We start from the raw sequence: 14941 nt of genomic DNA on the forward strand, positions 1-14941 counted from the left end.
AAGTGTGAGAAAGACTGAATAGTCTGTATATTGATGTGTGTGAAATAATGTACAATAGAGAGCCTTATATAGGCTAGATATGTGTGCAGTACAAGTAAAAGGAGTAAACTACAAGTACAGTATACTGGGCTAAGCCCAATGGGCTAAACTAGTCTAAGCTATACACTAACAATCTTCAACCTCGAGCTAAAACCTTAAAACTCCTTTGTAAACCCATACCCACATCAAGCACTCTCTGAAATACTGTCAAAGAATTCATCGCACGCATCGTCATCAAGCGTACCCACCTTCCCAACACCAATCAACTCAGCTCGAAGGTCTCCCTTCTCTCTCGATTTCTTAATTTCTTCTTTATTTCGATTAATCTCTATCTCTTTGTCCTATTTCAATGGCAATGGCAGACAGATCAGTGATACCCACCTTCCCAACACCAAATCCTTTGATTCCGCAGTGGCAACTGGCAGAGCCAGTTACCGGTTTCCATTGAAGCAAGCCGTCACGGCTGGCTCGCTCGCTCTCGCCGGAGATACCATCGCTCAGCTCAGGGAGTGATGGACCAAGCGAGAGCCTTTGAACTCTGATTCCAATGCTCTCACTAAGGTCAGTGGAAACCCAAAGTTGCTCCTTTTTCTTTGTTTTCCCTCTTTTTTTTTTTTTTTTTTGGGCGGAAACACCATTTTAGTTCATATATTTTGGTGTCACAGTCAATTTGGTTCCTACATTTTGGTAACAGTCAATTTAGTTCCTGTTATTTTTAACTTACATTTAATTTGGTCTTTACCGTTAACTCATTAACGGAAAATACTTACATGGAAAACGGTTTGCACAGTTGACATGCTTGATATTAAAATATTAAATAAAATACTGATGTGTCTAAATTTTAATGGCTAATGTTGCCATATCAGTGCTTAAATGGCAAAAAAATAGCCACATCAGCTTTTAAAAATATATTTTCTTTTTTACCGATTATTTTTTCCTTTTCTCTAGTTTTTCACTTTTATCTTTTTCTTTTAGAAATCCACAGTATCACAAGAACTCATCTGAATCCATTTTTCTTATTTTTCCTTCAGCTCATCTCTAAGCCTTCATTAATCTCTCTCTCTCTCTCTCTCTCTCTCTCTCATCTTTTGTTATCTCTTATTCATGGCCAAAGAACCCAAATCCCAAATTTAAACTAAACCCCAAACCTTACCCAGATCTACCATTGAATTTGGAGACAGAGAGAGACTAAGAGATGTTTGTTTAATAAGAATATTTGTCTCCAATTGTGTTCAACTACTTTAATCACATATTCCCCCAGATGCATTTTTATATTTTAACGTGGGAGAAAAAAAGTTAAAAATACGAAAAAGTAAAGAGTTCAAGAGTACAAGAGACTTATTGCCTTTCACAAACAATGAGCTCTGTTATGGAACTCATCCTCTTTTTTATACAATTTTAGTTATGTTTTTTCTTTTTAACTTTTCTTCTTTATTCTTTAGGTTTTTCCTTGAGGTTGATAGCCACTGAGTTGGTATTTTCTACTTGTACAACCTTCAGGTGCTAAATCTTTGTATTCTTTTCTTCTTTATTCTTTAATATACTTCTATCGTTTTACTGAAAAAAAAAAAAAAGAAAAGAAAAAAAGTTCAAAGTTTAAATTAAAAAAAATAAATCAGTAAAAATGGAAATATATTTTTAAAAGCTGATGTGGTTTTTTTTTTTTTGCCATTTATGCACTGATGTGGCAACATCAGCCACTAAAATTTAGACACATCAGCATTTTATTTAATATTTTAATATTAAGCATGTCAACTATGTAAACTGTTTGCCATGTAAGCATTTTTCGTTAGTAAGTTAACGGTAGGGACCAAATTAAATGCAAGTTGAAAATAATAGGGACCAAATTGACTGCTACCAAAATGTAGGGACCAAATTGACCGTGACTCTAAAATGTAGGGACTAAAATGGTGTTTTCGCCTTTAAAATACTGTCATATCTATAATAAAAAAATTAATTATTTGACATAAAATACTAGGATGGAATACAAAGGTGCTAAAGTGGGAAGACGATGACAAATGTAATAACGGATTGGGTGTTTGTCCTTAGTCCAATAGACACTTTTGTTGCATCCTCACAAAAAAATGGAATTGAGCATTCTTCTATCTTTCTTGGAAAATTCATAACTTTTTACTGTTACAAACAGTAAAAAATTGAATGATGGAATGAGGTACACTCCAGTTATAATTGATTTCCATTGAATATCATTCTAAACTTGACATCCTTTCCCAATCTCTTCACTATGATTTCCTCTGTTTTGACCTCTCCATGAATTCTTGAGTTTCTCTAAGACCATATGTGATAGACATTATCCCACCAAACCACTCTGGACAAGAAACTTTTGAGGCTCTTTCCTTTGATACTCGGCTACCCACGAGTGCCTATTGGACCCAAGCACCTGTCTATCATATATCATGATAACATCTACAGACACACTTCTACCCAAAGTATCCAACGTACTTTCTGAGAAGTGAACACAACTGAAATTTCATTAGACAATGTCATAAAACCGAACCCCCTATGACACATTTTTCTTTCATCCTAAAGCAAAATGCACCGTGATATTAGTTATGCCAATAACATATGGGCAACACCCAAAAAGGATCTGATAACTACGAATATATAACGCAGAATATGCAATTACAGTACAAAATGAGTTTACATGATGTGCAAATAGCAACATGGAAAAACCATGCAATCAATTACATTTAGTACCAAGAAAAGCCTCTGAGAAATTACAAATTTTCAATTCTCGTCCCAGGATGAATTTGGCAGAATATATCATCTTTTTTCAAATGGTGTTACATCTAAGTGTTCATCATGTGTTCATTTTCCCTCTTGTAGTCATATCTCAACCTCTTAATTTCAGCATTGCACAATGTTGATTTTTGCTATATAGATAAGGTGGTAAAAGTATCGCTCTGCAAGCAAGCCCATTTTAAAACCTCGAACAAACCCATGTTGGTTTAACAATTCATCTTATCACATGCTTCATAGCATGGTTGAAGCATTTAGAAAAAAAATTATCATGAAAAAAGATGCAGGAATATTTTCATCAGCTAACCATCCACACATTCTCAATTAAACTAGATAAAAATCAGCTACTTTTACCTTGGCAAGATACACATCCAAAACATAGCCAGACTGACTGAAATACAACTGCACATTATCAACAGTAGCTTCAATCGGAATGCATCCTATGAAAAGCCTCTTTCCCCACTTAGCAGCTGAACTTGTCAAAGGCTTAACAGCACAGTCATCAGCGGAAGCAGAACCAACCACCATTTCTGCTCAACAACAGCAAGTCCTCTTTACATCCAGAAAATAATAGTCAATTCACAGGCATCCAACCAGTTACATGAGCATGATCTGCAGGAGAGGCAGAGTCAACTGCAATATGCAAATGCCCCACCCCCAAAATAAAAAAATAAAAAAACTGACAGCTTGAGAGCAAATATACTAGCGTAACATTGTATATATTTTCTAATGTGCAACAAGGAAATCCATAATGATTGTAAGCAGAACTATTTGATATCCTGCAAAGTGGAGAACTAAACCAAAAATTAAGGAATAATATGGGCTCATTTAAAACTTAAGAATACATTTTCCTATGCAGGCTGAGATACAGAGAATAGTATGAATCATACACATGAGATCTATCAACAAAATTCCTAACCATGACGACGTTTTTCAACCAGTTGGGGTAATATACTTCTCGGATGAAATCTGCTTCTAGTAATTTTTGAACTTCCTCCGCTATGGCCTTGTCCCGCTCCTGGGCGAACACTCGTTTCTTTTGTCGGATTTGAGGGAATGAGGGTGATACATTTAACTTGTGAACTATGATTGAGGGGTCAATTCCTGGCATGTCTTCGCGGCTCTAAGCAAACACGTCTTGGTTATCTTTGAGGAAAGTCGTGAGCGCTTGGCGTACCGGCCAACTAGCTAGTGTGCCAATTCTAGTCGTCCGTTCCGGCTGTGAGTTATCAAGGTTCACCTCTTCCAGTTCCTCCACTGGTTTTGCTAGTGCACGTTGCTCTCCGATACACATCGTTTGCTGCTGATCCTCCATCTCTAACATGGCAATATAGCATTCCCGCGCTGCTACTTGATTTCCCCGCAATTCTCCTACCCCGTAATCCATCGGGAATTTAATCATCAAGTGGTATGTTGAAGTCACCGCCTTCCAGGAATTGAGAGTAGGCCGTCAGAGAATGGCATTGTAGGCGGACGAGCAGTTGACTACGAGAAACGTTACCTCCCTAGTGATCTGCTGGGGATAGTCACCTGCCGTCATAGATAGTGTGATTGCGCCCAAGGGGAACACCTTCGTTCCTCCAAATCCCACGAGTGGGGCATTCATTGGGGTAAACTGTTCCCTATGAATCCTCATTTGCTGGAATGCCGGGTAGTATAGGATGTCCACTGAGCTGCCGTTGTCGACAAGGACCCGATGCATGTTATAATCTCCTATTTGCAAATTGACCACAAGTGCGTTGTCATGCGGATGGTGAAGTCTCCAAGCATCATCTTCTGAAAATCCAATAACATGGTTTTCTATTCGCGGCATTTTAGGTACGGATCCTGTAAGTTGGATGCTATGGACCATTCTGAGGTAGGTTTTGCGGGCTTTCTTGGAAGATCCGGCAGTGGTTATGCCACCTACGATCATTCTTATGTCCCCTATAGGTGGTCTAGGGCGCTCATTCTCCCGTCGTGGGGCCTGCTCCTAGGGCGGATCGGTTCTTTCCTTGTTAACGAACCTCTGTAGCTTCCTTTGTCTAATAAGGGCCTTGATCTACTGTTTCAGATCGTAGCAGTTGGCTGTGTCCTACCCGTGGTCACGGTGGAAACGGTAATACTTGTCCCTTGGCCTCTTGTTAGGATCTCCCTTTAGCTTTCCAGGGAACGTCAGTGCTCTTTCATCTTTGATCTACATTAAGACTTGATCTATTGGGGCTATTAATGGGTTGAAGCTCGTGAACTTCCCAGTGGGGGGTCTAGAGCATCTTTCATCTCGTTGTTCTCCGGTTCTAGCCATCTTTCGCCCCTATCCTGTTATGTGTCCTTATGCCTTTACCTCTTTCTAGGCTTCTCCTCGCGGGCCAGCAATGCATCTTCCGCGTTCATGTACTTGGTGGCTCTGTAGAGCACGTCCGACATGGTTTTTGGGTCGTTCTTGTATAAAGAAAACAAGAACTTACCTTTCCGTAACCCATTAGTGAATGCCACTACGAGTATCTTATCATTCGTTTCGTCAATTGAAAGGGCCTCCTTGTTGAAATGAGTAATGTAGGACCGCAACATCTCGTCTTCTCGCTGCTTGATGCTCATTAAGCACGCAGTAGATCTCTTGTACCTATGTCCCCCAATAAAGTGCGAAGTGAACTGGGCGCTTAACTCATTGAAAGTATTGATGGAGTTCGGCGTTAATCTACTGAACCAAATTCTCGCAGGTCCCTTTAGCGTCGTAGGAAAGGCCCTACACATGATCTCGTCTGGTACTCCTTGAAGGTGCATCAGGATCTTGAAAGTCTCTAGGTGATCGAGGGGGTCCTTGACCCCATCGTAGCTTTTAATCTAGGGCATGCGAAATTTCTATGGCAGGGGGAAGGAGTTGACAGAGATGGTGAACGGTGAGTTGGTTCTGTTTACTAGTTCATCAAGATCATTGGACACTCGTCCTTTGAGGGCATTCATCATGACCTCCATCTGTTCCTTCATTGCTTGCATCTCTGCAACAATAGGTAGAGTGGCCGTATCCGTGAGAGATGGGAGGCTCATATTTTTCCGTTCTAGTCTGCTTGGGGCGTTACTGCCCTCTGGCCTCTCTTGGTCCCTTCATTCGGCACTGGTACCTTCTTGGTTTTCCTCTTGAACGTTGTGTCTTGCGTCCCTTTAGCGTAGCTGTTCCTCCAGATCATGGTTTTGTTTTGTGAGACGTTTCATTGCTGCCATGAGAGTTTGGACCTGCCTCTCCAATGTAGTGGATCGCGGCAGTTCGTCTCCTTGAACTTTGTTGGTGGTAGCCATCGAGCTAGTGAGTACCATGCAACTATTATGTCCGGGAAGCAATAGTTTGGCTAAACTTGACATTTCCCACAGACGGCGCCAACTGATGATGCCGTAAAAATCACCTATGAGCCACACAGTCCTCGCACACTCGAAATAGCACCTGCACGACAAAAAGAGAAGACCTAACAGAGAGCATCAGTGTGGTGCCGGCCAAATACCCTCCGAAGGTCAAGTTAGAACTATTCTCACAACTCTAAAGTGCTAGAGAGGGTAAATTATGCATACCTTGATTTATGAGGGTATTGGGGCTTTTATAGTAGTATAAGGTTGGCCTCTCTTCCTTGATGTAGAAGTCTTTTCCTTATAGGAATCCTCTTGAATAATCCCAAACGTGATGGACAAGACTTTTCCTTATAGAGAGGGTCTTTCATTAACGCGCGTATCTTTCGAAATTCTTCTTGTACTAGGATTCCTATTTCCTTTGGGATTTTACCAGGATTCAAGCGTGTGTAGCAAGTATTTCAAGTCAGGGTTTCTGTTACGCCCTAGGCTTACCCACTGTCGGCCCATAGGCTAGGATTCGTCAGGCCCAACATAACGAAGGTCCGTTATACCAATTTTTACCCCTTCAGTATGGATCAAAGAATATATGTGCAATAGATAGCACACTCATGATTATTAATTTTGTGGGGTAAAGTAGATACTCTTGTTGCTCTCTCGGTATTCAAAAGGAAAGAAGAAAATTAGGGCTGTTTTTCACCAAAGGTCGCCTTCTCTCAGGCCAACCATGGGTTTGTGTTATTTTTTTCCTCACTTCATCAATCATTTCAAAGGTAGATTCAAGAGATCTTTCCTTTTGCTTCTTCTAATTAGTTTTTATAGAAACTAGCCGCGAACCCACGCGTTGCGCGTGATAATTATTTTTATGGTGGTTTTATTAAATTTTTTTTTTTACAATTTAAACTAATCTAATAATGAGTAATGTATTTCGTAATTATATTTTTATTTATTATAGGAACAATCATAAATGTAATATAGGAACAATCCAAAACACCAAAAAAACGTAAACTAAAAAAAATTAATAAAACTTAACAATGATTAATTGAACCAATATTATGATAAAATTTTGTTTTTGATAATCTATTAAGGTTATTTTCTTTGTAGAAATTATAATTTCGGTCACTCAAAACATATTATCAAATAAACAATTATTAGCAAAATCTAAGAATTAAATTTCTATACATGCATTGTTATAAAATAATAATAATAATATTGCAAAAGTTAAAATTTGTCACCTATCGGATTATTTTTGTTTGGCTAACCTTTACTTTTCTTTAAATAAATGGCATTATAGAGTACTTCTAATATAACTATTAAGAGTACTTTGTCCACCACAAATGATTAGAAAATAAACAAAAATTAGTAAAGTCTCATAGTTTAACATCTAAATTGAGTACTATAAAAAATCATAATATGTAACAGAATAAATACCAAATTATCCAAATCATGCTATGTAATAGAATAATATTATATTTTTATATGCTATATTTAATTCTTTGGAATGCAATAAGATAACATTTAACAATCAAAGAGAATAAAAAATAAAAAAACACAACAACAACAATTTAAAAAACAAAACTAAATCACAATTTAAAAAACAAAACTAAATCGCATTAACCCACAAATAGAGTTTTAAAGAATATAAAAATTATCAACCTAAAGTAGAGATGCAAGAAAAATAAAAAAAATCCACCAAAAAATTTAGAGAGAGAGAGAGAGAGAAAGGGAACCTTTTTTATTGTGAGGGAAAACTATGCATAGAATAGAAGAGATAGTGACAAATTTATAGTAAGAGAATTTGAATAAGAAAAGACAAAAATAAAGGAAGATGAAGGGAAAGAGGAAGAATGATATTAATGTAGAGGGTAGTGGGGAGATGAAAAGGTAAGGGAGGGAGAAAGATTGAAGAAGTAGTGGGGAGATGAAATGGTAAGGGAGAGAGAAAGGTTGGAGAAGTGTAAATATTAAAAAAAATATATATTAAAAACAATTATAAGAAAATTGGAAAAAAATAATATTTAAAAAAAACCCTAAAACTTGAAAGGCTTCAACGTTTTTTTTTTTTTTTTTTTTTTTCCCTTTAAGCTGAAAAGGCTCACACAAAATCCTAAAATTGAACTGAAAAGGTTTTGGGTTGGGCTTGATAGTGGAACTAAATAAATAAGAGGTGGGCTGGATTAATTATACAAAATTATTATAGGGTGATAGTGGAAGTAAATAAATAAGTAGTGAGCTGCATCTATAGGGCTGAAAATTGTAAAAACCATTTTAAAATTGTAGGATAAATTATATTTAAAAAGAAAAAGAAAAAGGAATGACGTAGCAGCTGATGTGGCGCAATGTGAAAGCAGCAGCATTAAATGCTACGCTTCAGCTTTTAGTTATATATAGAATATAGATAGGTAGATTCAGGCGATGAAATTATTTGCAAAGTTTTCTTGTTGAATACAATAGACCTTGATTCATTATGTTGTTATATTTGAATACATATGTGAAGTAAAGACGCAATTAAATCAATAGTTAAACAAATACAACTTTTTGGTTTGATGAATAAGAATAATGTATTGAGAAACAGGGGGAAGGGAAAGGGACCCAACTTTTTTGTTTGATTTATTTTTAAGTTTGTTGAATTAAAAAAAATAGAGCCTAAACTATTTCTTGATGACAGTTTGGAATTAGAAACTTTTCATTGTCTTATTTGTCTGTCACTTGGAAATCAATATCATGTTGTTCCATCTAGGTGAATGGATGTGGCTGTTACATTGAAACTGAAAGCTGCAAGCTGTTGCCTGAGCTTGGCAGTGCAGAAGTGTGGGCTTCGTCTCATAACAGCATGATAATACACAGAGTTCAAGCAAACAGTAAGGCACTACATGGGTTCTTTATTAAGTGATGATTGATAGTATTGAGGAAAGAAATAAGCAAAGCTGTAATTGAGAAGATTACATGTGTGAATATAACATTAGGCTACTAATTGTTGAACAAATATACCATGCTCCACACCATAGCGTTACAACCCTTCTTTGTGACATGCTGCAAACTAAAACTGCCTATATTCTTAGTTCATTAGCCCCATCATATCAGGACAACTAGTTGGGTTTATCACAGCTAGCCTCACATGTTGGCTTGCTGGGAGTCTTTCAGTAAACTCAGTCCCGCTTCCAGAATTTCCTGCAATGGCGTCTACATTGGCAGATCTATGTTAGGGCCAGGGGGAAAAATTTTAATAAAATCTTATGTGTGTGTGTGTATATATATATATAAAGTATTTAGATTTTAGATTTTTTTTCAAAATTTTGATGGACAAATACTTCTAGTAGTTACCAAAAATTTATCATATCCAAATTGATGTATTTGCTCTGTTTAACTTTCTTTTCAATCAAAATTTCCAAAGTCTACATACCATCCTTAGTATCCTATATTACCTTGGACTAAACATTGGTTGATTTCATATGTATGTCACTTTAATTAAGAACTGGTTCTGGCTGAGTCAATATGCATTTGAGTTTTTATTCAATCTAAACTAGATGTTTGCAATTAGATATTAGTCCATTTCTAGACCCACTTTTATTTATTAACTTGTGTTATTTCTTTCTGCTGGTTTGCAATAGGGAGGACTGAAGTTGTAATAGTTATTGGTGTTGCTGGCAAGAATTGGACGCACAGAAAGCATTGTCATTGATTATGAACAATATACTTCTTCCCTTGTAATCAAATCTGTTGGGATGGACCATGATAAATTTAGTTTGATGTAGTTTGTATTTTTCTTCTGTTTGTTGTCAAATGCATGCTAATTATGTAATCACTTAAAAGAGTTGTATAATACTATAATCTATCTTGGGACAGATATTTCCTACCATTTACCACATTGAAGTTATACATGGCTGTAATTAGAAGAATAGGAGTATTTTAATGTAAAATTAAATTGAATTTTTCAAAATCTCACTTGATCAAGATTTAAATTTTCTCTAGCAAAATTTAGTTTTGCTCGAGTGATTTATGTTCTGCTCTAGCAAAGGACAAGCAACTTTCTGTAAAGATCTTGCTTGAGTGAGAGATAAGTTAGACTTTTAGTCTGAAATTTTTTTTTTCTATTATTGAAGAATTTACTCGAGTAAGAAGGGTCATTCACTCAAGAAACAATTGCCAAAAAAAAAAAAAAACAAGTTTACTAGAAAATTTTGTAGAAAAACCAGAGAGCCTTGGCAACATTTTAGAGTATTTGTTTCAACATAAGTGACCTTTCAAATGTGCATTTTCTTTTGCAATGAAGGAATAAGTCACCTTTCAAATTTATTTATTTTTTATTTATTTATTATTGCAACTCTTCATTGCTTATAAATAAACAACCATATTTTGGGGGTCAAATTTTGCTCCCCATATAATGAAATTCACAAAATTCCCCAATTTTGTTATTTGTAGAATCTTGTTGTCTTGAGATGCTAGGATGAATGATACATGATACATGACACCTAGACGTGCTAATATGCTATAAATATCCTAGTCACCTAAGAGAAGTTAAGGGAGTTATATGGCTTTTAGCCCTATATATACTATATAACTGAAGATAAACTACTCATATTTTTCATAATTTCATGATAGTAAGTTAGTAACAGCAACTTTGATAAGATGATTTTGCGGAAAATCATATTACAAAAATGAGAGAGAGAACACATTAAGCTTTAAGCATCATCAAAACAACTATTTTCTTGTATCTCCATCTACTCATCAGAAGGCTCTTCGATGGTACCCATGAGAGGTAGGGTGCTCAATTTGTTCAAAATCGTTATTTTAAGTTCTTAGTCTTAATTTTTTTTTTTTTTTTTAATATTTATAAAGATGTGATAAAAATTGAAACATTTGACAATAATTCATACCCTCAAAAAACACCCAAAAAAAAAATTACCAAAGATGTTTCTCTTATCAAAGGAATAAGTCTGGTGGCATAGATTTTCAAGTACTTTTTGCATTCTACACTTGGATACCGATAGGTCCAAGCACAAAATCTACCATAATCACTTCTTCCATTGATGCAAGTGAATTCACTCTTTTCAATTGTTTAATTACATTTATCTTTCATTTTTTGTTCTTTCTATTTGCATTTGTTGTATTAAATCACTAACACCCTTTTAACTGATACATAACGAAACCTCAGACTAGTAACATTTATCTCACAGAAAAAATTAGTCAACAAAATTATGATATCTGTTCCAGAAAACTGAAAGAGAAGAATAGTGGCTATCAACTAGAACAACATTGAGGTGGACTAACTAAAATTTCAATAGCAGTGGACCAAAAAACAAACCTATTCCATCCACTTTCCCCAATGGCAGGGCCGAATAAATAAAGACCATTTCATTGAAACATGGGATTTTCATCAACGTTACTAGTGACCAAAATTAACTACCAAGACTAAACCTTGGTGTCTTTTAGAATTAAGTCCTATCTATATCCCATAGCCTGAGTCTGAAGATTTTGGTTGTCTTCTAATAGACGGTCGTATTCAAGAAGTAGGTCTGCGGCTTGTTTTTGAAGGGCAGCAACATGGCTTTCAGCAGATTCAACTCTCTTATCTTTCTCTTCAGATTCTAGCTTCACCTTCTTCAAATTCTCTGATAGAGAAGCTATTTCTTCTTGCAGCCGCTTTATCTCCTTGGAAGCTTTCTCTTCTTTTTCTTTAAGTTCCGTCTTTTCCTTCTGAAGCCTTTCAACTTCCTCTTTTGAAGCTCCCACGCTACTCCTCAATCCAATAAGCTTTTGGAGATAGTGATGCATACGGTCAATTATGAATCCAAGAAATAGGGTAAAACCTGCAAATCAAATTCAGGCTTTCAGAAAACACTGGTCGGACCAATCTGAAAGGAAATTAAAGCATACATTACCGCAAGAGAAGCATTTCTTGCTAATGAAGGAAAATTTACAATCAGCTTATTGCTCGCTGTATTTTGGTCAATAAGAACAGCATGCTCCAAAACATGTGCTATGCTCTGATTGGTGATTGTGCAAAACCAGAGAAGCACAAATTGGCAAACGGCTCTCAAAACTAAGAACAGTTGCCTCTAACCACAACTTATGTTTTATGGATGTTAAGAAATTACATTAACATATGTAATGAAACTGCATTATCCAATCGCTTAGCCAATGGCGAAAGAAAACATCCAGCATTATTCAAACAAGATTTTAGTTATGTAAACCTCATAATTTTGAGGAATGCAATCATCCAAAAGTAAGCAGTAGACAGTAACTTCAATGAAACTAGTCATTTCCTAAAGCCAAATAATAGTTTGCATAAATCAGAAGCCACCAACAATCAATTTGTAATCTAGATGAGCATATGGTTATATAGGTAGCCACCTAATTTAAATCCTCACAAGTAGATGGGGCTAGTCCCTCCCTGAATAGCTTTTATAATATTAGAATGTCAAACAAGACATCCCACCTAGCTCCTACTTTACTATATATATTTTTGAGATCATTAAGATTGCACATGTAGGGTAGCATCTTCACTATCAATTTATTTTTGCACCAAATGACTATTGACTCCTTAGTCATATACATATATGCACACATATGCCTTATATAAAAACATGCAGATGAACGAATAGCATCAAACTAACATTTAGCATTTAGATTCTTGTAAATGTTTATTGGCCTTTCATATTGTGACCGCAGAACCCTCACATCAAACTGATGGAAGTAAGATAAATAACTTTCCCTTTATAAGTTAATTATCAACCCAAAAAAAAAGGTAGGAAATTTCTGGTGGAATCCTTTGAAGGAACATTTAATGAGTGAGGTCATGGGTTCAACAATGTTAGGTCCTAAAGACTTAGGTTCTTATGTATTTAGAACTTTAATGTGTATTGTTGGCAAACCATGATCAAAACAAGTTGGTTAGTTGTGTTTAGGCTTGCTCAAAGTATGTTTATTTGTAAAATTGGAATCGAGTGATTGCAGAATTTATTGGACTAAATCTGCAAGGCTCAATCGATCGAAAATTAGACTCAATCGATTGAACGACGTGTAGATTTATTTTTCTGCAGAATTCCAGTTCAACCCAAACTCTACTTAAACGTATTAGGGTTCAAGTAAAACTCTCCTATATATAAGAGAAACCCTAGAACGTTTTTGAGAAGTTGTTTTTAGAGAGATTAGAGTGCCTCTTGTGCCTCTATTTGTATTTAGGGTTTTGTACCCAAAGGCTTTCTAAAGGTTGCTCATATTGCTGTTTGTGTAAATCTCTTGTGAGATCTGTGAGGAACTTTCCTTTACACAAGCTTAGGATTATCAAGAAGGAGATTCATTCAAGAGCTTGATGATCATTCAATTGCTACCATAAGAACATAAAGAAACTCAAGCGGGTGTGCTTGTACTTGCTGGAGAATCCAAGAAAGAAGGAATCCGCGGTCTCGGAGCTTGCATGTGGTCATGTCAGTAAGTTTCTATTGGTGGGTAGTGACAAGATATTAGTGGTCTAAGTCCTATTGAACAACTACGATTTTTTCATAGTGGATTCAAGTGTACCTTAAGGACAGCTAGATTAAATCCTCCCCAGGCTTTTACCGGTTTGGTTTCCTGGGTGATCATATCATTGTCTCTTTTATCTTTCCGCTGCTTTGCATGATATGATTGTTTGATTGTTTAATTGTAATTACCTAGGTTAATCCAATTGTGTTTTCAAGGGGTCTAAAAACCATCAAACACCCACTGCATGACCGTGTAATGCGCTGATAAAAAATTTATGGTTGACACCTCCCAATCAACATGTGTGGCCATCTTGCTAAGATGTTAGAATAATGACGTATTAACATTTATTTTAGATGTCACAAAAAGGACTCCTCATAATCGCTTATATAAATCTACCTAGCACATGCTTGATAGGGGACTCACCACACATCCACACAACACACTGATACAAATTAATCTAGACAATTCAAACAATCTAGTATATCACAATCTTCCCCCACTTAAAATCCATGGCATTCTAGTCAGGGCTCACATCACGTTGTGGTTCAACCAAGCCACATAGCATTACTAGGTTCATTCTGCTACCATTTGTCACTATTCTAGGAAAATATTAACATCTGTGCTATAGCCTAAAAGAACTAGTCAAATTACAATTGAGACCCCTCGAAATCGCTTATATAGCCTAGATCCACTTAATACAAGCCTAATGTGAAACTTAATACACACACTCAAACAATTAAATACAATATAAGCAGTCCAGGGTATCACATTAGCCATATATGATAGGTGTTATGTGGCCTTTCAACCAATTAGTCATACACTCTGGCTATCATGACCATGACTAAAACGCATTTTCAAAATAGTACATACACGCTGCAGTTCCGCCATAAAGTTAACAATTATTTTTTTAATCATGACTTTTAGACTGATCTAGCATCACTGCAGGTTGTAACCATTTACAGTTAAGAGTTCCTTTGACATGGTTAGACATGCATGAAAGAACATCAATGCTTTGGAGATGAAAGCATTAAGTGGGAAATGTAAGTCAAGGTGCGGCTACTTTGGCTGGTATGGACTCTTTGTTATTAGAGACCTGCATTAGATTCCCATTTTTACCAATGGTCCCACGGGGGGGGAGGGGGTGTGGGGTCGGGGGAGGGGAGGTTGATGGGGGGCTTAAGGTTTCCTTGGATTACAGGTACATAGAAGTAGTTTAAGACAATCATAGAAACAATAGTTACTCTTTGAATTTCAGTGTCCGAGAGAGAAAAAATAAAGTAAAATAAAATAAAAATAAAAATAAAAAGAGTGATAGGTAATTTATATAATAATTGGGGAACAGCAGATAATACTAAGAAAT

General features: G+C 36.1%; 3 protein-coding genes and 1 long non-coding RNA gene across 18 annotated transcripts in view; 1 reads left to right on the plus strand and 3 right to left on the minus strand.

Moving 5' to 3' along the window:
• Positions 1–14941, minus strand: part of LOC126700106 (TMV resistance protein N-like) — a 74755-nt gene that overhangs the window by 35513 nt on the left and 24301 nt on the right. The window lies entirely within an intron of this gene.
• Positions 1723–3708, minus strand: LOC126700126 (uncharacterized). Its single transcript, XM_050398148.1, has 2 exons — positions 3151–3708; positions 1723–2580 (listed from the first exon to the last, which is right to left on the minus strand). The coding sequence occupies exons 1-2, from the start codon at positions 3322–3324 to the stop codon at positions 2464–2466; spliced, it is 291 nt and encodes a 96-aa protein (XP_050254105.1). The 5' UTR covers positions 3325–3708; the 3' UTR covers positions 1723–2463.
• On the plus strand, positions 8519–9959 carry LOC126700130 (uncharacterized). The gene is made up of 2 exons (XR_007647028.1): positions 8519–8975; positions 9726–9959. It is a non-coding gene; the product is annotated as an uncharacterized LOC126700130 (long non-coding RNA).
• LOC126700125 (uncharacterized) lies at positions 11249–12067 on the minus strand. Its single transcript, XM_050398147.1, has one exon. It carries the CDS (start codon positions 11887–11889, stop codon positions 11557–11559), a length of 333 nt encoding a protein of 110 aa, XP_050254104.1. The 5' UTR covers positions 11890–12067; the 3' UTR covers positions 11249–11556.

The sequence above is a fragment of the Quercus robur genome, chromosome 9 (assembly GCF_932294415.1).
Source record: "Quercus robur chromosome 9, dhQueRobu3.1, whole genome shotgun sequence".
Taxonomy (NCBI): domain Eukaryota; kingdom Viridiplantae; phylum Streptophyta; class Magnoliopsida; order Fagales; family Fagaceae; genus Quercus; species Quercus robur.

Bases quoted from the DNA above. Each gene is read 5' to 3' on its own strand.
- LOC126700125 (XM_050398147.1), bottom strand. From the start codon at position 11,889: ATGCATCACTATCTCCAAAAGCTTATTGGATTGAGGAGTAGCGTGGGA.
- LOC126700126 (XM_050398148.1), bottom strand. From the start codon at position 3,324: ATGGTGGTTGGTTCTGCTTCCGCTGATGACTGTGCTGTTAAGCCTTTG. The intron at 2,581-3,150 runs GTAAAAGTAGCT...ATTTTGCTTTAG, and splicing joins TGGATGTGTATCTTGCCAAG to GATGAAAGAAAAATGTGTCA.